Source organism: Triticum dicoccoides, chromosome 4A, assembly GCF_002162155.2.
Source record: "Triticum dicoccoides isolate Atlit2015 ecotype Zavitan chromosome 4A, WEW_v2.0, whole genome shotgun sequence".
NCBI lineage: Eukaryota > Viridiplantae > Streptophyta > Magnoliopsida > Poales > Poaceae > Triticum > Triticum dicoccoides.
Genome location: NC_041386.1, coordinates 48,746,859 through 48,770,162, shown reverse-complemented (window position 1 = coordinate 48,770,162; position 23,304 = coordinate 48,746,859). Strand labels below are relative to the sequence as shown.

The following is a 23,304-nucleotide window of genomic DNA, read 5'->3' as shown; positions in this document are numbered from 1 at the left end:
CTTGAAGGAAATATGCCCTAGAGGCAATAATAAAGTTATTATTTATATTTCCTTATATCATGATAAATGTTTATTATTCATGCTAGAATTGTATTAACCAGAAATTTAGTACATGTGTGAATATATAGACAAACTAAGTGTCACTAGTATGCCTCTACTTGACTAGCTCGCTCAATCAAAGATGGTTAAGTTTCCTAGCCATAGACATGAGTTGTCATTTGATTAACGGGATCACATCATTAGAGAATGATGTGATTGACTTGACCCATTCTGTTAGCTTAGCATTTGATCGTTTAGTATATTGCTATTGCTTTCTTCATGACTTATACATGTTCCTACGACTATGAGATTATGCAACTCCCGAATACCGGAGGAACACTTTGTGTGCTACCAAATGTCACAACGTAACTGGGTGATTATAAAGGTGCTCTACAAGTGTCTCCGATGGTACTTGTTGAGTTGGCATAGATCGAGATTAGGATTTGTTACTGTGATTGTCGGAGAGGTATCTCTGGGCCCTCTTAGTAATGCACATCATTATAAGCCTTGCAAGCAATGCAACTAATGAGTTAGTTGTGGGAAGATGTATTACGGAACGAGTAAAGAGACTTGACGGTAACGAGGTTGAACTAGGTATTGAGATACCGACGATCGAATATCGGGCAAGTAACATACCGATGACAAAGGGAACAATGTATGTTGTTATGCGGTTTGACCGATAAGGATCTTCGTAGAATATGTAGGAGCCAATATGAGCATCCAAGTTCCGATATTGGTTATTGACCGGAGATGAGTCTCGGTCATGTCTATATAGTTCTCGAACCCGTAGGGTCCGCACGCTTAACGTTCTGTGACGATTTGTATTATGAGTTATGTGATTTGATGACCGAAGTTTGTTCGGAGTCCCGGATGAGATCAGGGACATGACGAGGAGTCTCGAAATGGTCGAGACGTAAAGATCGATATATTGGAAGGCTATATTCGGACATCGAAAAGGTTCCGAGTGATTCGGGTATTTGTTGGAGTACTGGAGAGTTACGGGAATTCGTCGGAAGAAGTATTGGGCCTTATTGGGCCATACGGGAATGGAGGAGGAAGGACAAAGGGAAGGAGGCTCCCCCTGGGTCCGAATTGGACTAGGGGAAAGGGGGCGGCACCCCCCTTGCCCTTTCCTACTCCCTCTCTCTTTCCTTCTTTCTTCTCTCCTACTCCGAAAAGGAAAAGGGGAATCCTACTAGGACTTGGGAGTCCTAGTAGGACTCCCCACACTTGGCGCGCCCCCTTTAGGGCCGGCCTCCTCCTCCTCCCTCCTTTATATACGGGGGCATGGGGACACCCCATGGACACACAAGTTGATCAGTTGATCTTTTAGCCGTGTGCGGTGCCTCCTCCATTATAATCCACCTCGGTCATATCGTAGCAGTGCTTAGGCGAAGCCCTGCGTCGGTAGCATCATCATCACCGTCATCACGCCGTCATGCTGACGGAACTCTCCCTCGAAGCTCTGCTGGATTGGAGTTCGTGGGACGTCACCGAGCTGAACGTGTGCTGAACTCGGCGGTGCCGTATGTTCGGTACTTGGATCGGTCGGATCGTGAAGACGTACGACTACATCAACCGCGTTCTCATAACGCTTCCGCTTACAGTCTACGAGGGTACATGGACGAAACTCTCCCCTCTCGTTGCTATGCATCATCATGATCTTGCGTGTGCGTAGGATTTTTTTTGAAATTGCTACGTTCCCTAACACCCTTGATATGGGGGAAGTGATATCCAGCCCTATCAACAAGGAGAAGCTCAGGAGAATGAAGGCAAAGAGGAAACAGTCAACTAAGGAATTGCTCCTTCAGCATAGCCATCCCCGTCGTGCGTGCGAGGACAATACACCCGCCCTCCGACCGCATGTCGGGCTCGGCATGCTGCCACACTTGTTGGGGAAAAGTCCAATCGTCGTGGATGCAGGTCCAAGCCAACACAGACGCCGTCGAGCTACCTCTCGCGATGGCAGCTCTCTCGTGATGTTGCCGCCACTCCATCCAAAAGCCACACTACCATCCTCGCCCCATGTTGATGTCTCGCTGCCGTCCACGCCACCTCCCATTATCTCCGATTTGGGAACGAGGGAGCTAGAGTTAGGACAATGCACCCGCCCTCCGACCGCATGTCGGGCTCGCCATGCTGCCACACCTGTTGGGGGGAAAAGCCCAATCACCATGGACGCAGGGCCAAGCCGACACGGACGTCGTCGAGCTACCTCTCGCGATAACAACACCACTACCTCTCGTGATGTTGCCGCCACTCCATCCAAAAGCCACACTACCGTCGTCGCCCCCTGCAGATGTCTCGCTGCCGTCCACGCCACCTCCCATTATCTCCGATTTGGGAACAAGGGAGCTAGAGTTAGGGATTTGGAAATGATAGATGGAGAATTTTTGTTTGCTCTGTGTCGATATGACAGTCGAAGGCACTTTTACAATACGCTCCCTAAAAAAATACAACAGTGCCCTTTGTGCAAAAGCACCAATCCTCAACGACGTCACGTGACCCTTTCCAACAAAATGGCTAGCTGGCCAGTCCAGTAGTTGATGCGGCTGCTTTGTGACCAATATGCGCCCATGTCGCAAGTTTAGTGATGGGTTTTTCTGCTTTTCAAAGTTATGTGAGTTAAGTGCACCCACCGAAACGAAACAGGTTGTATGACCGCCAGTGCCATTTACTCATCTTTTACCACGTTTATCAGAATTAGTTTTATTTGACAACCAAGTTGATCACTATCTTCAGTCGTCGATTTGAATGTTAAGATAAGGTTGGTGAAATACGATTAGTTATCATGCTACCATATTACCTCCGCACTCCTGTTAGTATTAGCTAGACGTTTACACGTGCATAGATAAGATTCATGACTTGGAACATTTGGTCTCGTGACGACGTTTGGGATGACTTTTGTTTTTTGTCAAATAAGCTCTTTGCGATGACATGATGTCAACCACCAGGCCGATCCGTCCACCAATGCCATTCCGGTGCAGGAAAACCACATTATTAGGGCTCCTTTGATTTAAAAGATTTTTATAGGAATTTTAGAGGGTTAGAATCCTTGGAATTTTTTTCTTATGTTAGTTGTTTGATTCAAAGGATTGAATCATATATGATTTTTTTCATATATATTTCTTTGTACTATACTTCTCATATGATTTTTTTCCATGATGCAATCAAACAACCCAAAATAATGTATGGTTGCGATGAGCATGCCATTCAAATTCTATGTTTTTCTATTCCTACATTTTTTAGAATCATGTGAATTAAAGAGGCCCTTCTTAATCTTACAAACCAGATGAATTTTATCAAAACACTAACATTTACTCCCTCCGTCTTATAATATAAGAGCATTTTTGACACTTAATGTAAAAAACGTTTTTATATTATGGGACAGAGAGAGTACTGTCGAACTGCCGTGAATGAATGCCGCGGGCCTAAAGTAATGCTACAGTGCTTACTTTCCCAAAAATGGGCCGGCAACCTTTTGGAGCTGCTCTGAGCGATCAATTCCCCCTGCTGAATGCGAACAGGACGGCCATAATGGCATTTGGGCCAGACGAGTTCACAAACACACCAAAGAAGGCAAGATTTTGCTCCTCGTTGATTCATTCGTCCCACCAAAATACAAGTACTAGCATAATCATTCATCAATTTACTACTCTACTAGCAAAATTAAGCCACTGTCAGTCTGCCAGTGCCAGCCAGTGCATTACATTCAGACAACCAAACTTCGTACCGCTCCTAGTTCGAATGAATGAAGGCTACCAGCTACCTCGAACGTACGGCCGGCGAAGCGCACGGAGATCACCGGGGAACGTGCGGCGGCGTTACCAGTCGGTAGATTACGGCTTGGAGGGCTCAGGGCCGGCAACGGCGTCCGTCTCGGCCAGCGCCGCCTCCAGGGCGGCGATCTCCTCCTTGGTGCTCGCGATCTTCTTCTCCAGCTCCGCTTTCTCCGCCTCCCGCCCGGCGCGCGCCTCCTCCGTCTTCTCCTCGGCGACGCCCACGGCCACGGGTCTGGCGCCGCAGGACGACGACCCTCCGGCCGCGGAGTCGCCGCCGGCTGCCGCGATTTCCCCCTTGGAGGGCGACATGGTTGCTAGCTCAGCTGCTACGGTGCGTGTGCGTGCGCGCGCAGGGGGCAAGAAGGGGGTGGTTGAGTTGTGTCTGTGTGTCCCTTGCTGTTCTGCTGTGGATGTTGAAGCCTGGGGCTGAGAGATTAGCAGCTCTCGCCGTCTATAAATAGGCGGTTCCCCTTTGGCCACTTGTTGCTTGTCATCCTTCTATCCTTCTTGTATCGGAAAGGTGCGATGGCACCGGGAGTCCCGACACCCCCTTATCTGGTCCGTTCAGCGATGGTAAGATTCGTGCTGTGCTTTGTCCAGAAGCAGACCACTTGCTGTGTCAGTTAATTAAGCAGGCTATTTACCCGGATGCATGCGAGCCGGCAGAGTAGGCCTGCCAGGTCACGCGGTGCATGCGCCTGGTCAGACCACAGTTCACATCAGCGTCTGTTTTCACACAGCTTTTCTTTTTTGAGCCCGTGTGTGAGAGAGAGAGAGGCTGTCAGAGAGAAGAGAAAAAAAGGCTGTTTTCCATGACAAAGGGATAGCGACGGAAGTCCTAGGAGGAGAGAGAAGCTGTGATGAAGGGAGAGAGAAGAAAGGTGAGGATATCCTATCTTTTGTTAGCCCATGAGAGAGAGAAACTCAGAAAAAAGAGGCCCTGTAAGGGAGAGAGAGAAGTAAGAGATTTTCTTTGGAGACATTAGAAGTCAAATCAGACGAGATAGCATGTGGAATCTGCTACAGTGCCCTATGAGGCACAGCTCCTGCTGTTACTGTTTCAATAGACTGCTAAACAAACAATGTTTCAGTAGCGATAGATGGGTGCCGGGACAACCGGGACCTAAAAGGCCTGTCTTTTCTTGGATTCTCCTTGAATGACCCCTCCATCCATTTTTCTTTTTTTGATCCATTTTTCATCGGACACAATATCAGATGAAAACCAAGTTTTGAACAAAACTTGAAAACCAGGTTTTAGAGTTTTGAAATAATCTGAAAATAATATAGGATGTTAAAAAGGCGATGTTCTACTGCCGTATGAAAAAAACACATTAACATTTACCGTTATTTCGTAAAATGATCTGCAATATTTTTTCATCTAAAATTTTTGTAGTACTAGGTAACAGTTTTTACGAATGTTTTCGTTTTAGAAAAAAAAACACCGAATCCAACACCTTGATTCTTCTTTTTCTTTTTGCGTGTACAACCGTTACATACAAATACAAGGGCGTGGTCAAACCCCATGCTACCAGGGGCGTGGCCTGGGGCGTGCTGGCTTGCTCCTTTGTTGTCTGTAGCTACATGATCACTGTTTGACATTGTTTACTAGTGTAGCAATGATGTTGGCCCGGGGCGTGTCTCTAACTTGGCTACGCCACTGATTACATAGATCTGGATTTACGCCACTAATTACATAGATCTGGATTTAGCATCATATGTCTCAGCAACTCTTGCACCACACAATCGTTTTATATGTTTGTTTAAGGTTGAATGTTATCTCATTTTTCCGCTTTGTGTTTTTCCTCTAGTGTAAGTTAAGCAACTTTTGTTACTCATTCATATTTTTATTCATATAGAAAACGCCGTGTGTTGACTTGTGTGGATCAAACTGACTTGAAATTGATGGCACTTTAAACTTGCATTGTCTAACTACTGTTGTATTATTCCGACCGGGTTGCTTCCGCTCGATATATTTAGTTCGTCGTGAAATCCGAAGAGCGTATTTTGTAAACTAAAGTTATAATTATTATGAAACCGTGGTTGTTCGGTCGCACTTGCCAGCCACACCATTGAATGAAGAGCACATTGCACAATCATGACAAGGAGAACAATGATCACAAAAACTTGAAAACTTTCTCATTGTTGATGTTTGGTGGACCCTTCTATAAGATCAAACAAGATACTATGCCTACTTTAACTATCCATTTCTTAGCTCATAAGCAATCTCACTTCACAAGTTTTCTTGGCGGACCCTTGTAGAAAGCCAAACAAGATACTATGCCTACTTTAAGCATCTACTTTTTTTGCTCATAAGCAATCTCACTTCACAAGTTTTCTTGGTGGACACTTGTATAGGATCATACAAGATACTATGCCTACTTTAACCATTCATTTCTTAGCTCATAAGCAATCTCACTTCACAAGTTTTTTTGGTGGACCCGTGTATAAGATCAAACAAGATACTATGTCTAATTTAACCATCCATTTGTTAGCTCATAAGCAATCTCACTTCACAAGTTTTCTTGGTGGACCCTTGTATCAAAGAAGATACTATGCCTACTTTAACTTATCCATTTCTTAGCTCATAAGTAATCTCACTTCACAAGCTTTCTTGATGGACCCTTGTATAAGATCAAATAAGATACTATATGGCTACTTTAATCATCCATTTCTTAGCTAATAAGCAATCTCATTTCACAAGTTTGCTTGACTTTTTGGTCAACATGTTTACTTTGTTACTCAAATCTGAGCCTACAATGTAGCTTCATTGAGAAGGAAACTTGTACGCGAAAGAGCCATTCTGCTCCCATGTGCAAATGCACCCCGATGGACAATAAACTCCGACCGTCTAAATCGAGGCAGTGTCATGACCATCTAACGCCATCCATTCGTGCGTACCACGTCAGCCCGACAGATGGGCTCCACCTGTGGGTTTCACTGTTTTTGTGAGCTCAGCCTTAAGATCGTGCTATGTGCTACTCGTTTGACGCAGAGTTGATGGTTCTGCGTGAGTTGTCCCGAATGTGGTATCAGGTTGTTACTCTAGCCCGTTATATGGTGGTTATATGTAATTTGCTCTTTGGTCTATTATATATTTAGTAAATCAATATGTTGGTAACCAAATTTCTTAAGAACCCTGCAGTGTTTAGCATGTAGGTTTACTGCTCCTTTCCAATGTGTTTTGTAAATTTTGGTGCACACTCCCTTGGATTCCTTGACAACTCCCCTAAGTGTGATCAAGACAAGACTACTTCGTCAGAAGTGAGACCCATCACAACCATACACTCTGCATCAAGCCGCTGTCCATGTATTGCATCTCAACACCGAAGATAAAACTGGCCAAAGTGAGAGTTGTCAAAACCCACAAATAAGCCTACTTGGGCGTAAGAGATGATTTTTTTTGTCCGACAGGGAATTTTATTCACCATTGTAGATGTAGACTCGCGTTATTCGGCTCCGTGAATCATTTGTAAGTAGGAGACGGGGAGAAAGAAATTGGTCATCCTTAGTTGAGTAGGAAATTTCACTAGTTATTAGAAACCGGTTCTTGGACCTAGTTATTTTTTTAACACAGTACAATCGTAGAAACCCATATACACGCACATACACTCATCCCCGACATCACATTTTGAGATTGACGAAATTACCACATGCGTCTCGTAGTCCACGAAAACGTCTCCTTCAACTGAACGAATATTGCTGAAAAGACTGAAATAAATCTAGAAAAATGCGAACATCAGTGGCAAGCGCAAAACTTAGATCCCGGTGGGCTAGTTTCACCATAAGAAACCTAACCATCAAAGCTAGCTGATGTATCAATTCGATTGTAAAAAAAAGTCGATGTATCAATCGCATTTGCACTCCAGCTTCTACCAAAAAAAATCACGTCTAAAATTTAAATTCATTTACAGTGTATTTGTTCTGCAAATGCTTACGAACACTGGGCGTCTGAAATTATTACGCAAACATTTGCTGGGACTTTTCTAAAAATAATACTGTACTAGTACCTGCACGAACCTGAACTGCCTGAGTCCAACCTGGAGCAGTGGAGCGGCTGCAGAGTCAACTCAAACGTGCGGAGTCGAGCGCGGGCGGGCACGATCCAAATCCGGTGCCCGGAGTCAACTCCACCGCCTCGGCGCGACTCGAATCCGCCGCTCTGCTGCCTGCTTGCCCGCCGGACGGGACGCTCTGCTCCTCCTCTCAGGGCACCTGCCGCTTGGTCGCCACCGGCGGCGATTGTGCGAGGGGGATCCATGGACGTGGAACCCTCCCGCCCCGGGGGCCGCGGCGAGCCCGGCGCGGCGGCGTGGGTGACGGTCGAGGAGTGGGGCGGCTCCTCCGGCTCCGCGCTCTCCCGCACCGCCGTCCTCACCGCCTCCGCCTCCTCCCTCACCTCCAACAGGTGACGCCTCCACCCTCCCTCCCGCTCGGTTCCTTCGTTTCGGCCCGCTCCCGTCTCACGCGCGCGCGCGCACCACCGTCCCAGGTTCGGCAGCCGGTGGGGGCGGATCGGCAGCCGCGTGCTCGGCGCCTTCGTGCCCGAGGTGAGTCAGCCAGCCTGATGCTCTCCACGCTCGCCATTAGAGGTTTAGAACACTGTTCTCTGTTCATGTCAGTGACAACCGTTACAGCTGTGAATTATGACTAAGCTGGTGCCTCTGAATTTCGGTCCTGGTGGAGCATTCTTCTCCGTTTCACCTGTGGCAACTCATGAGCGATGACTTTCTGATTGGCAGGGTTTTCCTGGTAGCGTCACTCCTGACTACGTCCCATTCCAGATGTGGGATACCTTACAGGTAGATCCTAAACCCTTCGTTTTTACAGTTACTGTTTGCAAGCTTGCTGGACACCAAAGCTACCTTGGTCTTTAGTTCTGACGCCTTATCCATGGCTGCTTTGCTATAGGGGCTCTCGACATACATCCGTGCAATGTTGTCTACTCAAGTAAGCCTGGCAGTCCAGTGGTTGTTCATCTTTGCTTTGTTTTTGCGTCTTATTGTTTTGCCGGTCTAAATGGAATGCCACCTGAACTGGCTTCAGGCCCTTTTAGGTGCCATTGGCGTAGGTGAGAAATCTGCAACAGTCATAGGTGCCACTTTTCAGGTATTTTTCCTCCACCAATCTCCATATAGGCTTGCGCAAATGCCTGAGCTTGCACTCTTTCCTAGGTGCTAGCACATAACTTACGAATTATCTCATGAACGTGTATGGATGTGCATATACGAACAATATTACTTCTACTATTATTTTGGATCGATATGCCCCTAGTGGCTGTTGCTGTGTGATCCATCATTCGAAGGGGTGTTTTGATTGGCCAACAACCTAGCGATGATTCAGGCCTTTCTCAATTGCATGAGCTGTGTGTTTGATCTGGCCATAAACTCAGCAGCATGACCTGCACCTTTGTTCTCAATTCTCTCCTTTTATTGGGTTTATTGTTGCATTTTCTCCCTTTTTTTCTGAATACATTCTATTCTGCCAGTGGTTTCTCAGGGATTTGACTGGTATGCTCGGAGGTATATTGTTCGCTTTCTATCAGGTACCAAGTTTTCTAACTAATTAGAGTAGTAAACATTATCATCTTACCACTGGAAATGATATTTTCCTTATGAGATAATCGTGGTTTGCTGAGATAATTTGTTTGGCCAGTTCGTCATTTGTCTGTACTCTGTATTCATTATTACTTTTCTTTCTTTTCCACCAGGGATCCAACCTTGATAGCAATGCAAAAATGTGGCGTCTAGTTGCAGACTTTATGAATGACCTTGGTAATGCTCAACTAAATTCACATTAAATACTATACTTCTGTTTCTTCCCTCCCTCTGCATTTCTCTTCTTGCGTCATATAGCCAAGTTAGGTTGGGTGCTAGCACCTTTTGAGTGTGACTTACTGTTCTTATCCCTCATTGCTTACCCAATCCAAGGTTTCTACTATCATTTTGAACTGTGAATGAGTAGGACGTATTTAACTCTTTACAGTATTCTGCTATATTAGGCAGATGGTATGATTCAATGTGCTACATGTTCCTGAAACTACATCTTACATGAAAGCTGGGTCATACGAAGAACACTTTTCCTATACACATGAAACTATAGTAACACCGTTTTGTTGTTGTTTACAGGAATGTTGATGGATCTTTTAAGCCCTTTGTTTCCTTCATCATTGATAGTTATAATGTGCTTAGGCAGTCTATCTCGGTCATTCAGTAAGCCAGTTTACATGTTGAATTTCTACAAACTTTTAAGAGGAATTTTTGGAATGGTTCTTTTCTTAGCTAATTTTTTGCTCATGATGTATAGCCGGTGTTGCCAGTGGAGCAACTAGGGCGGCATTAACACAACATTTTGCACTTGCAAATAATGCCGCTGATATATCTGCAAAGGTACCTTCGAACAATCTCAACATTTCTTGTAGACATATATTAGATGGTAAATTATCACTGAAATGTATCTAAAGGAACACACCCAACTTTTCAGGAAGGCAGCCAGGAGACACTTGCAACAATGTCTGGAATGGGACTGGGTATGCTGTTGGCACATGTTACCAGGGGGCATGATTTGGTTGTATGGGTTTCGTTCCTTTCTCTCACAGTATTCCATATGTACGGTGAGTGTTATTAACTAGTTAGACATTGCCGATTACATTGTTTTCAAAAGAGGACATTATAATCGAAACATCTGTATAATCATGGCTGTTGTTGCCTTACTGTTCCTGTCAAAAACAATTATGGTCTATGGGGTGAAAGGAAGAAAGGCACCCAAAAGAAGAGGAATTAGCAGATGGAAACTAAAGTAATAGAAATATTTGAAGCTGTCCAGTATATGGTGTGCTGCATGAATTCCAGATTCCATTGGGTCCTGTCAATTTGATATAGCAAGATATCCAAACAAGGCAGTAACTTTAGTTTAGCTAAATAATTTTGAATTTGAAATTAAGACCCCCAACCCCAGTCTCCTGTTGGGTTTTAGTCCCACCAGAATTTATTGTCATGAGAAATATCCAGTAACAAAATGTTGACGCAATAGTATAATACATTACCCACTTTCTACTTAGACTCGTTTGAACTGAGATAATATATTCAATTAGTAGCAGAACTGAGTTTTGAACGCACTTCTTGTTTACAAACTTTTGCTTGTTCTATCTATGTGTGTCAATTCAGCAAATTACAAGGCAGTGCAGTCACTTTCACTCAGTACACTAAATTATGAGAGAACATCCATCTTGCTGCAGTATTTTATGGAACATGGTGAAGGTGCGTGTATTGCTTTTCCTTTTCCTGGTTTCATGAAATCCATTCTGTTGTGAATTGCTGTTACTGTAACCATGCAGGATCAGTTAGCATCTAAGAAACTTAGTGGGGTTAAGTTTGTGGTTAGCGGGCCATTACTAGCTGCACAGCCACACCTTTTTTTTTGCATGTTGTGAATCTTCATTAATTGTATTGCCCAATATGGTGTGTGTTCCAAGTTCGAGGCTATGCATTTCTAAGGGGCATTTCTTTATTTTGTCATATCTCACATGCGGAATTTAGGTAGATCTGTCTGTGGCATTTTAATTATTGCCTCAAGAATAAGTTTGACTGGTTCATTTTATGAAGCTGCAAAAAATTGATGCAAGAAGTTCCATTATTTGATTATCATACTTTTTGCATGGAATTTTCCTAGTTCTTACACCACAACAGGTTTCCAAGCAAGAGCATATTCTTCCGTTCTGGTCTAGCTGGCGGAAATTACTTAGAGTTAAACTTCCACATGAGCTTGTACACTTAGGTGCTAAAGCCTCAATGCTTACGCACTCCGACATGTAAGTTCTATCTTCTCAACTATGCTTTTATGTGTGACATTGCCTAGGAATTAAAGGGTGAATTATATTTGTTTGTCAAATTTAACAGGTTGCTGATTGCAAAAACAAGATCCTACTATACAAATGGTATGATTCTTTTGTTGCTCATGCGGCAGTATAGTGATTGCTGCTGACTTTCTTTACCTCCCGCTTTTGTTCAGCCAACTATTTTTTGCTGGACAAGGACGGCAGTGTTTGTATTTTCATCCACAAGCAGGCAGTGGCAACTGATGTCTTGAAGTCCTTCATACATGGACTCGTCTTAGCACGTTTCATGCAGAAGAGCAAATCTTGTCATACAGAGGCTCACCAATGGATGGATGAGAAATACAACACCTTCATCTCAAAGGTAAAATACTGTCACATTTGCTAAGATCTCCATCTAGTGAACTTGTTGTATGGTTGGTATAGTAGTACTTCACTGGGTTGGAGCTTAGCCTCTCAGTGCCCCTTTATAGGGTTAAAACATTGAAACAGGCGCTCCAGATCAAAGAATCTATTACTGATAATCGTGCATACAGTATTGATGGTAGGCTTACGGAGCTATACTATACCCTCTCTGTGCTTTAACTAAGCACCAAATGGCGTTTTTCCTTTTTATACGGGGAAACAAATTGGTCTCCATGGAATCCATCCATATAGAATCTGAGAATTGCCCTGATGGCATTCCATAATGCTGTTTTCACCACAAACGTACTAATATTTGGCTATTCAAACACCCACAGCGCAGCCATGAGCAGGTTTGTAGGATGGGGCTCTAAATGGCAAAATTTAGTGCCATGAAAGTTGTTCGTTGTAATCTAGTGAATATTCTTTGCAATTAGTTTTGTGTATCTGTTTTATTCTACTATGATGCGTGATGATGGTTCATTTACCCCCAAAATTTTACAGCTGAAAGTGGAAGGCTACTCAACGGAACGACTTCTGTCACATTCGATTGTTTGGAAGGCACACTGGGTTTATGGTCCCTTGGGTGAGAAGACCAAGTAGGAGGAAAGAGCTGGAGATGGCCATATCCACTTGACTAAGTAGTTGGTTATGCTAGTGGTAAATTTTGTGAGAAGGTGCATTCGAACTGCTGTGTAAACGGAGATCACCAAATCATATCAAAGTTGAAACGGACATACAGATAACCTGCGTCATCAGAGCATCTACATATCCGCCCTAAACGTCCATGCGGTCTGTTCGGTCTACCCAAACCGGACCTGGCAAGCTTGGCCCAAACGTCCAAGCCGACTGGCACCTATACCCAGTACATATGTGAGGTGGATATGGGGACACTCGGATGCGCCCGTCACGTCGGACTGACGGCAGGGCCCACGTCAAATCTCTTGAAGACGTCCCTGGCCTGATCTGCCCTCTTCCTCCTCTTTTCTGCCTCGTCCGCACAACCATCACCATTGTTGCTCCGTGGTTGTCCCCAACCCACAACATCGCTGTTCATGTCGCCAGTGGACAAGTTCGCTTCCTCGGACATACACCTCGTGCTCTGTATTTGATGAAATTTTCGAGCAATTTTTTTGTTCTTTTGGTCATTTGTGGGTCACCGATGAATTCGTCGTCGAATGTTGTGTATGGAAACACAAACCTTGATGGATTCATATACAAAGAGTTCATCGATTCGTCGGATTCGAATGACGAAGATGCTGAAATGATGATGATGAGCATCCGGGAAGAATTGGAGAAGCAAAAGGAGCATGTATTGAACCTCAAGGGTTCGATAAATGGCAGAAGAGTTGCTCCCTGAGATAGGATCGATGGTGCAAGGCTTCTCTACAATGACTACTTCAAACCGAGCCCAACATACTATGAAGATTTTTTCCGAGTCGCTTCCGGATGAGCAGAGATTTGTTCTTGCATGTAGTGAATGTCGTGGAGGAGGCTGATGACAGCTTCAAGTTTGAGGAAGGATTGTTGCGAGAAACTTTCTTTCTCTCCTCTGTAGAAATGCACGACTGCTCTCAGGATGCTTATCAAGATGGGAGAGACCACATGCTTGAACACCGCGATGCAATTTGTACACACCGTGGTGCAATTTGTACACACCGTGGTGAAGGTGCTTGGACCAGAGTATCTGAGAGAACCAATTGTGGAGGACACATCAAAATTGTTGGCAATTGGACCATCAAAAGGTTTCTCAGGTATACTCGGTTCAGTTGATTTCATCCATTGACAATAGAAGAATTGCCCCAAAGGTTTGCATGGGCAGTATCAAGGTCACACCAAAGAGACCGTAATCATACTTGAAGAAGTGGCATCAAAGGACTTGGATTTGGCATGCTTTCTTTGACACGCTTGGTTCTAACGATGACATCAATGTGCTCCAACGATCTCCTTTGTCCAAGAGACTTTGTGATGGGGAGGCTTCAGAGTGCAACTACATTGTCAAAGGGCACAACTGCAACATGGGGTACTACCTTGCTGATGGTATCTATCCTTAATGGGCGACGTTTGTGAAGACTATATACGATCCTCATGGTAGAAAACAATCTGTCTTTGCACAAGCGCAAAAAGATGCTAGAAAGGATGTGGAGAGGTCATTCGAAGTGCTCCAAGTTCGTTAGGGTATTGTTCGTGGAGTTGCAATGATGTGGGAACCAAGAGACGTTTTGACAACTCATGACATGTTTTGTAATCTTGCACAACATGATTGTGGAGGATGAGGGTGAAGGGGCAACTCACATACTTTGACAACTCACGACATGTTTTGTAATCTTGTACAACATGATTGTGGAGGATGAGGGCGAAGGGTTGCCCACATGATTTGTGAAGTCCGGAGTTCAAGTCCGCCAAGAGGTGGAGCATGTTGCCAACTTTCTTGAGATGCATCAATAACTTAAAGATCAACAAACGCACATGCAACTTCTCAATGATCATATGGAGCATATGTGGATCCACGACGGAATCAGCTAACTATGAATTTTATGTTTGAATTATGCACTGTGAGCAAATTTTATATGTATTTTAATGTACAAGTAATTTTTATTTGTGTGCACAATTCATTGTTTCTGTGTGATGATAAAGGCGCATGTGTTTCTGCTAACCATGTTGTCCCTTGTTACTCGAAAGATCAAGAATGGTATATTTGTTTTGACATAACACTAGGCCCACCTAGTACATACATAGAATTATATCCGACTGACTATTCGACTTTGTACCTGTTTTCAGCTTCGAGCCAATACACTGAATACATACATATATGACATGATAATCACCGTCTGTTTTCATAGCCGATTAGTTAGAGGTAGCAGTTGAGACGACACGCACGCACACAAGACAAGAGCACTTGCGTCGGGTCGGGAGACGAAGGACGGCCTCGGCTATGTTGGTGGAGTTTTGGGTTGCGCTTGGTTGGAGTTGAGGGCAGGACAACCATTGAGCGCGATGCGGCCGTTGACCTTGAGCCTTTTGGTGGCCTCGACAGCAGCATCGGATTCGGATGCTTCCTGCTGCCCTCTCTTCCTGCAATGCCGATGCTGCTGCTTTTGTTCCTCAAACTTGCTCGCAGTCGCAGGCCTGAAAACTTCAGAGCAGTTTCGAGGTGCGGCTGAGGTACTAGCGTTGTTCCTCCAAGACGAAGAGGCACAAGAACCCAGGATATCTGAGAGCCTCTTGGTCTTGGGAAACTCTCGCTCCTCCGAGCTGTCATCCGATTCCACTTCCACGTTGACCTGCTGCACACGTATCAGTTAATTTGATTGATTCATCCCCCCAATGGAAAAAAAAAACATGTCGTGCAGATAGCTTAGGATTCTTTGGTAAACTATGCTTTTCTTATTTCAATACATATTTCTGCTGATAAGCTAAGTAGTCACAGAAAAAAAATGTGGATAGGAAAATCAGAGGCATTGATGTTGCTACTGAAAAGAGTATGTAGTAATCATTTTAGTTAGATAGTAAAAGGCAAAAACAGTCCCTTGCCTTTTACTATTTCTTAAACGAGGGTCCGAAACTTCATTGTAACACAACAAAGGCAAAAGATAAGGGTTCAATTCGGGGAGCAGACCAACAACTACCAAGAAAGAAAACTAGTATGTTTAAAACATCAGAGGGGGTACAAGAGTTTCTTCTTATCGGAAGTACTAGCATACGCGGAGTTGAAATAATTAATGCACAAGCAGAGCATGCATGGAGACCCAGAGATCCAAAATAAATAAATAACCGGACTCCTAACCAGCCAAGGAACAGAGAAATAAAGACCACTGGAGAAAATGGGAATACTGAAACAAGGACAGGGATAATGTTGCACCTTATCATGCTTGATATCCTTTTCATTTGCTTTTCCAATTGGTGGTGTTTTCTCCGTAGCCTTAAAGAATGCTGGTAACCCAGGCTCTTTTTTCACCTCAGCCAATTTAGCAAATCCAGGAGGCCTTGTAATGTTGAGAGAGAACTTGATTGGGGACTTTCTCTCAGAGAAAAGAGTGGAAGCACCGTTTTCTGATCCACCATGTGCTTTTGTAAATCCTGGAGGAGCATCAAGTCTCGGTCCTGGAGTGTCGAAAGCAAGGCTGGGAGAAGAGTTGATATGTGATTCTGCAGTTTTTCCTCTACGAAGCCCACAACGAGCTCTTGTGAAGCCAGGAGGGACATCAAGAGGAAATCCTGAAGGTGGGTCCAAAACAAGGTCTCCGCAAGCAGGAGCTCTCCTAGCAGATTTGCATAGAGAATCTGTAGTCCCTGGAAAATACAACGAAAAAACATGAATCAGCAAAAGCAAGTACAGGGGCTGCATCGCTGAGATAGCAAGATCTACCACCCAAACAGCAAAAAAAAGGTTGTTACCTGCGGAGTCAGGACTACAAGACCCAGTGAAGAAAGAAACAGCGGGAGCTGCATTACCTTTTGTGTATTTGCCTCCTATCATATCCAGGTCCAAGCCAATATCCTCAGATATATTACAGTCTCCCTTTGAAAGGCCAACATTGCTGATATCTGTATGACTGTCGACTCGGTGCTGCCTCTTTCTGGTACGCTTCTGGAAAACTCCAAAAAGGTAAAGTTCTCCGTCTTTCGCTGTTACAACAGATTCTGGCGGAAGTTAGATGATGCTAAATGAATATGAACCTGCATACTAGTTTTTCAAACATTCCAGAAATCATTTAGCAGGTATTGCCTAACTTAACAAAACATCCAGATTGCAGAAACAAAATAGAAGAGAACAGTTTCAAGCATAACATGTCCAATGGAAAACTTCACAAGATATGAATATCAGCTGCATGTCGTGCAATCGGTAAACTCTACCATAGCTATTGCGTATCAGTGGCCTTCGTAAGAGTCAAGTGGACATACTTTGATCATCTTCCGTAAGCAGCTTGGACGAAAATATAAGCAACTCCACGGTGCCGATGTCAGTCCGCAAGCCAATATGTGAAGAAACATTTTCCAGGAGATGGTAAGAGTCCCTATTTGGCCTGTATAAATAGGCAAAAATTAAGCTTATAAGGCAAGCTCATATGCACACACACACACACACACACACACACACACACACACACACACAGACTGTATACGATGCAAGATCTTTTTATATGGCACCTGCCATGGCTGCAAGTAAGTCTACCATTGCTAATCCTTCTTTAATGTAAGTGGAAGCTAAGATGATGAGTGTACCTTTGACAAGAACTTATGAAGCACAGTCCAATATCTTGAGCAAGAGGTGGTTCCATCTTGAATTTTTTTGGTAACAGGCCAGAAAGAGGTAGAGCCTCTAGCTTCAAGATTTCAGGCATCTGTTTTGAAGCTTCATAAACTTTGCTAGAAATTTCACAAGGGAAATAGGCTTCAAGTCCATCACAAGTGTGTGTTAGCTCTCCAGTTATTTCAAATTTGCCCCTAAAGAAAGCAAATAATGATCCTGAGTGTTCGGCTGAAATAGAATAGACCACAGGGTCCTCTAGTAGGATTCACATCTTTGGAATCGCAGAAGACCTCAGTAAGCATAAACCGTCATCACTTGCCACATGAACATTCTTATCTTATATTCCCTCCATTCACAAATACAAGATATTTTAACTTTTTTCTGAATCGGGTGTATATAGACACGTTTTAGTGTGTGTGTTCACTCATTTCAGTCCGTATGTAGCCCATATTGAAATATCCAAAACATCTTATAGTATTTGTCAACAGAGGGAGTATAATATAGCTTATCGCACAAGTAATTGCTGCCTATACAGCTAATTAACCGCAACACCTAGCAGCCAAGGTTCAAAGCTTATAGCAGGTAGTATAAATGGAGTTTCAAACCCCACACATGAGTTGTGTTTTCTCCTTTTCGTGCTTCTACTTGGGAAGGTAACCTTCTAGTATCGAGTTTGCGCTTGCACAATGAGCCTACAACAATCTTCTATTCTACTTAGTCGGTAAAATTTCCAAATCATTAAACTCATGCAGCAAACAAATTGCACTGACCCTTCAAATTAGAAGATTCTAATGCGTAAAAGCAAAGTACTTACTTCCAGCAGGCCTCTGGTTGGTATGTCTCCTTGCACAGTGGTGTATGTAGAATTAATTGGGCACCTGTATCCATATCAAAACGTCATAACAACGAATTTTCTCAGAAGAAATATTATAAGATTGCACATAAGGAATAATATGATATTCTCTGTTATATCATTCTGTCCTTGCAAATGCGTGCACTGAACTGTAAAACATCGCTACAGAAATATGGGAAACATAATGTACAATTTTAAAAAGGCTAAAAGTTGGGTTTTCCTATTTAATTCTTCTCTTTTCCTGTATCTAATGTTAGGGCAAAAAGCAAGCAATACTCTCGAGCCCTTTCATGAGGACTGAAGGAATATTCAACATGGTAAACAAAATAAGTTTGAAAACAAAAGGTCCAATTATTGGAACTAAGTGAAGCAAATATCATGCATGCCATTTGTTTTATATACGTAGACTAAGAAAAATACAGCTAAATCATGCATCAGGATTTTTTTTTTGGGTTGAATATGTTACTTTCAGGATAATAACCATACCTGAAGACATGTTACGACTAATTGATGGTTCCTGGTTCGTTTGTTTCTCGACATGGCTCTTAGTGGAAGAAACAACTCTCAAATCATTGGAAAGTTGAGCACATGGGGTTGGAGTTGTAGACTCTGGGCTTTTTGCTTGAGGTATGTTTGTTTCAGGCTGCAGTGAGTCCAGCTTGGATTTTCCATCAAACAAATTTAGTCTGGACGAAGACCTTCCAGTATCTGGACATACCTCGGTGGAACTTGAACTAAGCACAGATGTTGGGCTCAGTAATGGAAGCTTCACAGTAGTTTCTTTTTCCACAATAGGATCTGCGTCTCTTTTTGTGGGCTGACATTTAAGTGCAGATTGATTGCTTGTAGAGCATAACTTTTTGTTGTCAAGTGTGATGACACTCTTAGGAGGTTCTGCCTTTGTATTAAGAGGAACCTTCCTTGAATATGCAGGAGGAACATGCACAGAACCAGGGTTGATGGGATTCATCTCTGACTCTTTCTGCGAAACAGATGGAGGAAATGCACCTCCCTGGACAGCCTTGTAGAGTGGTGATGGCCGATTGAGAGAGAAAAATTGCCTGTTTTCAACTGTCTCAACTCTCTCAGGAGAAAGACACGATGCAACAGGCAGGGGTGGTGTTGTGGGCTTGGGACTAAGAGGTCCCGAGGCCTTGTGAGCTGTCTCAATTCTCTTAGGAGAAAGACACGATGCAACAGGCAGGGGTGGTGTAGTGGGCTTTGGACTAAGAGGTCCCGAGGCCTTGTGAGCTGTCTCAACTCTCTTAGGAGAAAGACACGACGCAACAGGATGGGGTGGTGTCGTGGGCTTGTGAGTAAGAGGTGTCGCGGCCTTGTGAGTAAGAGGTGCTGTGGCCTTGTGGGTAAGAGGCGTCGAAGCCTTGTGATTAAGCGGTGGCATGGCCTTGGGAGTAAACGGTGTCGTAGACTTGTGAGTAAGCGGTGTCGATCTCGCAAGAGAAATTTTACGCGAACTCGGAGGAGGAGTGACACTTCGTCTGCAGTGTCTTTTCTGCAGTTTTGCTGAGCCAACTGTTCTACCAAAAGGCTTTCCATGCCGTACATAAGTGATGTCTTCTGCCGGAATCAACTTCACTCTTGCATCAGGTTTTGTATATGTACCGCCAGACGGCTTATGCATGCTGTAAAATAGAGAGGAAGTTACTATACATTTTAAAATAAATAGATTCAGAAATAACATACTGGAATGTGAATTTTGCAAGACATGAATGATATTTAAGTGCAATCCAGGCAACAGAAATGACTTACTGGTATGCCAAGAACCTAAACAATGAAAGATGTAGCTTCCCGAAAAAAATAAAAGTGATATATCATGCTTTAAATAATGTCACTTCACTAACAAGCTTTACAAAATGAAGAAGGCAGTATACCATGCCTCAATGCTCACTACACTTACGCATAACCAAATTATAGAGTGGAATTAAACCGTGAGGCATAAAGCAACATACCAAGAAGCAATATAAATATATTTCTTCTTACATTTTCCCTTTTATTTTATTGCAAGGACGCATGTTTGGTTGGTGTACAAAACTAACCTTACCAATTTTTTGCTCATAGCCAAAAATTTGGTCCTTGTTTGGATGGGTTGCCCGAAATTGGTTGGTATGCCCATATGCAAACTTGCTAACTCTAGTTCATTTTTCTTGCTAACATTAGCCAATCATTGGCAAGCAAAACATTCACTAAAATTTTGGCTACCATTTTTTAGGATGGTGAATTTGGGCTCAAACTAAACACACCCTGTCCTCAGAATCATTCTAATGGTGTAGGACTGAATACGCACTTCTGGATAACAGAGTATTTGTCAGCTTACTACATATAAGATTATCAAATATCATGTTACTGGGTCATGCACATTCATATTGAACTCAACCTGAGTTCCCCCGTGCAATTTCTTTAAATGGTCTAGGGAAACCAGATAGCCATGTTTAATCATGCAAACTCAGTCTCACGTGATACATACATTAGATAAAAGAACTGATTAGATTCAAGTGGGTATTAATAAGGTGTGAGCCTTAAAATATGAAAGGCTATTACGAGATTTATCCAAGATGGGGCCCTTAAATTCCTCCAAATGTGATCCATTGATCACTCATCAGCCCAACATAAAATGGTCAATGTGTGTAGTTCGCACAATTACACCTAGCCAGTGGTTTGCAACTTTGCACTGATATGCTCCTGATCTCCATATTCACGAATGCACGGGTCATTTTTTTAGGTTAAATACAAAAGTGAGGATAAAACCTGATGCAGCATGAGTTTACCAAGTAATAGCTACGAATATTATGAATCTTACAGTCAATTGTTATTTGAACCATAATGGGCCCATGACACAGACAAGGTAGAGTAGTTGACAATCCCCATGACATGATATTTTGGTTCCTAGACTAGGGATATGCTTCACAGAAACATAAGGCATTCACTACAGATAACAATTGTCACGAAGCTCCTGCTATTTAGTCTCAAAAAGAAAAACAAGGCGTTTACTAGAACAGTGAAACCAAAGCAGGATGACAAATGTAGAAACAATGACATGATTCCATCATATATAATGCTGTATGTTGGCGGACATAAGCATGAGGAACGTACCCATGCTCTGGAGGCTTTTTGGACTGCCCAGAAAGACCTCTATCGCCATTAGAGGTAGGACAAGGTGCATCCTGCAACAGTAAAACGAAACAAATTGATGTTAAACGATTTCCTCGGCCTCTGTACAAAATTAATTAACCAGGAAAGGCGTGACAAGCATGCTTATCCTAATCCAAGTGCGGAAGTTGGTAATCTAGGCATAGGAAGTTGGATCTTGGATCTATATACCAGCCCAGCCCAGACGGACAAGATGAACAATCATGCGCGAGTGGTAAGAAGACGTAGTAAGAAGAGAATCAAAATCAACCTCAACTTGGGCGATGTTGGCCCCCTGGGGAACAAGCGTTGTCACAATGGTAACAAATTAAGTAGTACTACTCCATATCTATACTCTACCTAATAAAGAAGATAAAATGGAAGTAGAGCGAGCGAATCTCGCACCGGCTGCACCACGCGGTAGCTAACGCAGAACCGAGCGCCGCGATCTATGACAGGCGACTCGTTCAGTACAGGGCAGCCGACGAGCACAAGGAAGCAGAGGGCAAAATCAACCTCGGAATGAAGAAAAGAAAAAGAAAAAGGCATTCGATGGTCGACAAAAACCCCCGTCCCGGCCCTCCCTCCCTCCATTCCACGCCGCCGCCGCGAGTCCGTACCGTACGCGGGAAACCCTAGGCGGCCCCCGTCCGCGATCGCGCGGGGGATTTGGGGGTGGGGGAAAAGAGGCGGCATGCGCCAATCAATCAAGCAAAGAAATGGAAAAGGGGGGCGATCGTCAGCTCGTCACCTTGGGCCTCGGCGCGGCGTCGGCGCGGCGCGCGGGCAGCGGCGGCGGGACCGAGCGGAAGGCCGCGCAGGGGTTCGGCCTCGCCGCCATTGGATTCCTCTGCTCCATCCTCACGCTCCCCACGCTCCCCACGCACGCACGCAGGCAGAGCGAGGCAGGGGCAGGGGAGAGTGAATGGACGGGGGTTTTTGGTTGTTGAGTGGAGCGAGGGGGAGGCGGTTGCGAGCAAATAGGCAAGCCTCTTCCCCTTCCGTGCCCCCCTCGCGGTACCCGTTTCGGCAACCCGCCTACCCAACCCGCGTGGCCTGCACCGCGCGACACTGACGGGCCGGCCCCGCGCTAGCCGGTCCCAGGTGTCATGCAGCGAGGATGCTGTGCTCCGCGGTGCGTGCGGCGGAGGGCCACGCTCGGGGTTCGATGGCGGGGGACCGGGGTGGACTGGCTGGCAGCTGCCACTTTTGACCGGGCGCATCCGGCGGTACGCGTGGGCGATCGGACGGCTGGCGCGCGAGCCTGCGTGCGACAAGCCCCTGCTGCGCCCAGGTACGCGCTGCGCCAGCCGCGTCGCGTATGATCGCTGACGTGTGGGGCCGCGCTTCGGCGGGGCCGGCGTGTCATGGGTAGCGAGGTGTGATTTTGTTGGTGCGGAGTGCGGAGGCGTCGGCTTTTGCCCGGTGGATTTGGACGGTCACCGAAGCCAGGAGACGGTACGCTGCGCCTTGGGTTTGGGGGCCAATGGGATGGCGGAACGGGAGGATCGTTCCTTCCTTAGTTGATTCCCCGCAGTCGTCTGTGTGGACGCACCGCTGCATGCATTGCGTGGATAAGACAAAGGTTGGTTGGGTGCACACAGTACACACTGGTTAAGTGGTTTATTGACTGACCACACTAATGGAAGCGTAGTTACCCTGCTTTTAGTGCCGGGCACCTAACCACCTCCTTCCTCAGCGTGTAGGCGAAAAATATGTGAATTGATTTAAAAAAAATCTTTCTAAAAATACTCGTACTCCTAGTTTATCTTTTTTTTTTCCGGATCGCGGATACGGCGCGACGAAGCCCCCCTTGTCCCGGTAGCCGCCGCATGAAATGGACACGTTTGACAGTGCTTCCGCGTGATGAGGGTGAGTGCATGGTAACAAGCGAGTTGTCACGCGTTGGGATTCCTTCTCTAACGAGCACAAGCTGGAGCCATAACATGCAAGATGACACGCGTTGGGATTCACTCCCCAGCGAGCGCAAGCTGGA

General features: G+C 44.6%; 2 protein-coding genes across 6 annotated transcripts; one reads left to right on the top strand and one right to left on the bottom strand.

The window, feature by feature from the left end:
• Window positions 1–7,865: 7,865 nt before the first annotated feature.
• LOC119284918 (protein root UVB sensitive 3-like) lies at window positions 7,866–12,800 on the top strand. 2 transcript variants are annotated; one of them, XM_037564105.1, is made up of 15 exons: window positions 7,866–8,226; window positions 8,311–8,368; window positions 8,561–8,620; window positions 8,730–8,768; window positions 8,865–8,927; window positions 9,307–9,363; window positions 9,529–9,592; window positions 9,947–10,030; window positions 10,125–10,207; window positions 10,302–10,431; window positions 10,985–11,077; window positions 11,490–11,628; window positions 11,717–11,754; window positions 11,829–12,016; window positions 12,559–12,800. In XM_037564105.1, exons 1-15 carry the CDS (start codon window positions 8,078–8,080, stop codon window positions 12,655–12,657), a joined length of 1,344 nt encoding a protein of 447 aa, XP_037420002.1. In that variant the 5' UTR covers window positions 7,866–8,077; the 3' UTR covers window positions 12,658–12,800. The 2 variants fall into 2 exon arrangements, with proteins under 2 accessions (XP_037420002.1, XP_037420003.1); XM_037564106.1 differs by lacking the exons at window positions 7,866–8,226; window positions 8,311–8,368 and adding an exon at window positions 8,391–8,410.
• A 1,900-nt stretch (window positions 12,801–14,700) lies between these two features.
• Window positions 14,701–22,201, bottom strand: LOC119284917. Of its 4 annotated transcripts, XM_037564104.1 has the most exons (10): window positions 22,060–22,201; window positions 21,273–21,343; window positions 18,880–19,804; window positions 18,648–18,804; window positions 18,123–18,186; window positions 17,281–17,502; window positions 16,960–17,081; window positions 16,453–16,683; window positions 15,917–16,347; window positions 14,701–15,341 (listed from the first exon to the last, which is right to left on the bottom strand). In XM_037564104.1, exons 1-10 carry the CDS (start codon window positions 22,165–22,167, stop codon window positions 14,988–14,990), a joined length of 2,685 nt encoding a protein of 894 aa, XP_037420001.1. In that variant the 5' UTR covers window positions 22,168–22,201; the 3' UTR covers window positions 14,701–14,987. The 4 variants fall into 4 exon arrangements, with proteins under 4 accessions (XP_037420001.1, XP_037419998.1, XP_037419999.1 ...); XM_037564101.1 differs by having other exon boundaries at window positions 18,648–19,804; window positions 22,060–22,182; XM_037564102.1 differs by having other exon boundaries at window positions 14,701–15,338; window positions 18,648–19,804; window positions 22,060–22,182.
• Window positions 22,202–23,304: the final 1,103 nt, after the last annotated feature.

Coding starts and splice junctions, on each gene's coding strand:
- LOC119284917 (XM_037564101.1), bottom strand. CDS start 22,167: ATGGAGCAGAGGAATCCAATGGCGGCGAGGCCGAACCCCTGCGCGGCC. Junction 18,187..18,647: donor TAGTCGTAACATGTCTTCAG/GTATGGTTATTA, acceptor ATATGGATACAG/GTGCCCAATTAATTCTACAT. Junction 16,348..16,452: donor TTGTAGTCCTGACTCCGCAG/GTAACAACCTTT, acceptor TGTATTTTCCAG/GGACTACAGATTCTCTATGC.
- LOC119284918 (XM_037564105.1), top strand. CDS start 8,078: ATGGACGTGGAACCCTCCCGCCCCGGGGGCCGCGGCGAGCCCGGCGCG. Junction 9,593..9,946: donor AGACTTTATGAATGACCTTG/GTAATGCTCAAC, acceptor TGTTGTTTACAG/GAATGTTGATGGATCTTTTA. Junction 11,078..11,489: donor TTTTATGGAACATGGTGAAG/GTGCGTGTATTG, acceptor GAATTTTCCTAG/TTCTTACACCACAACAGGTT.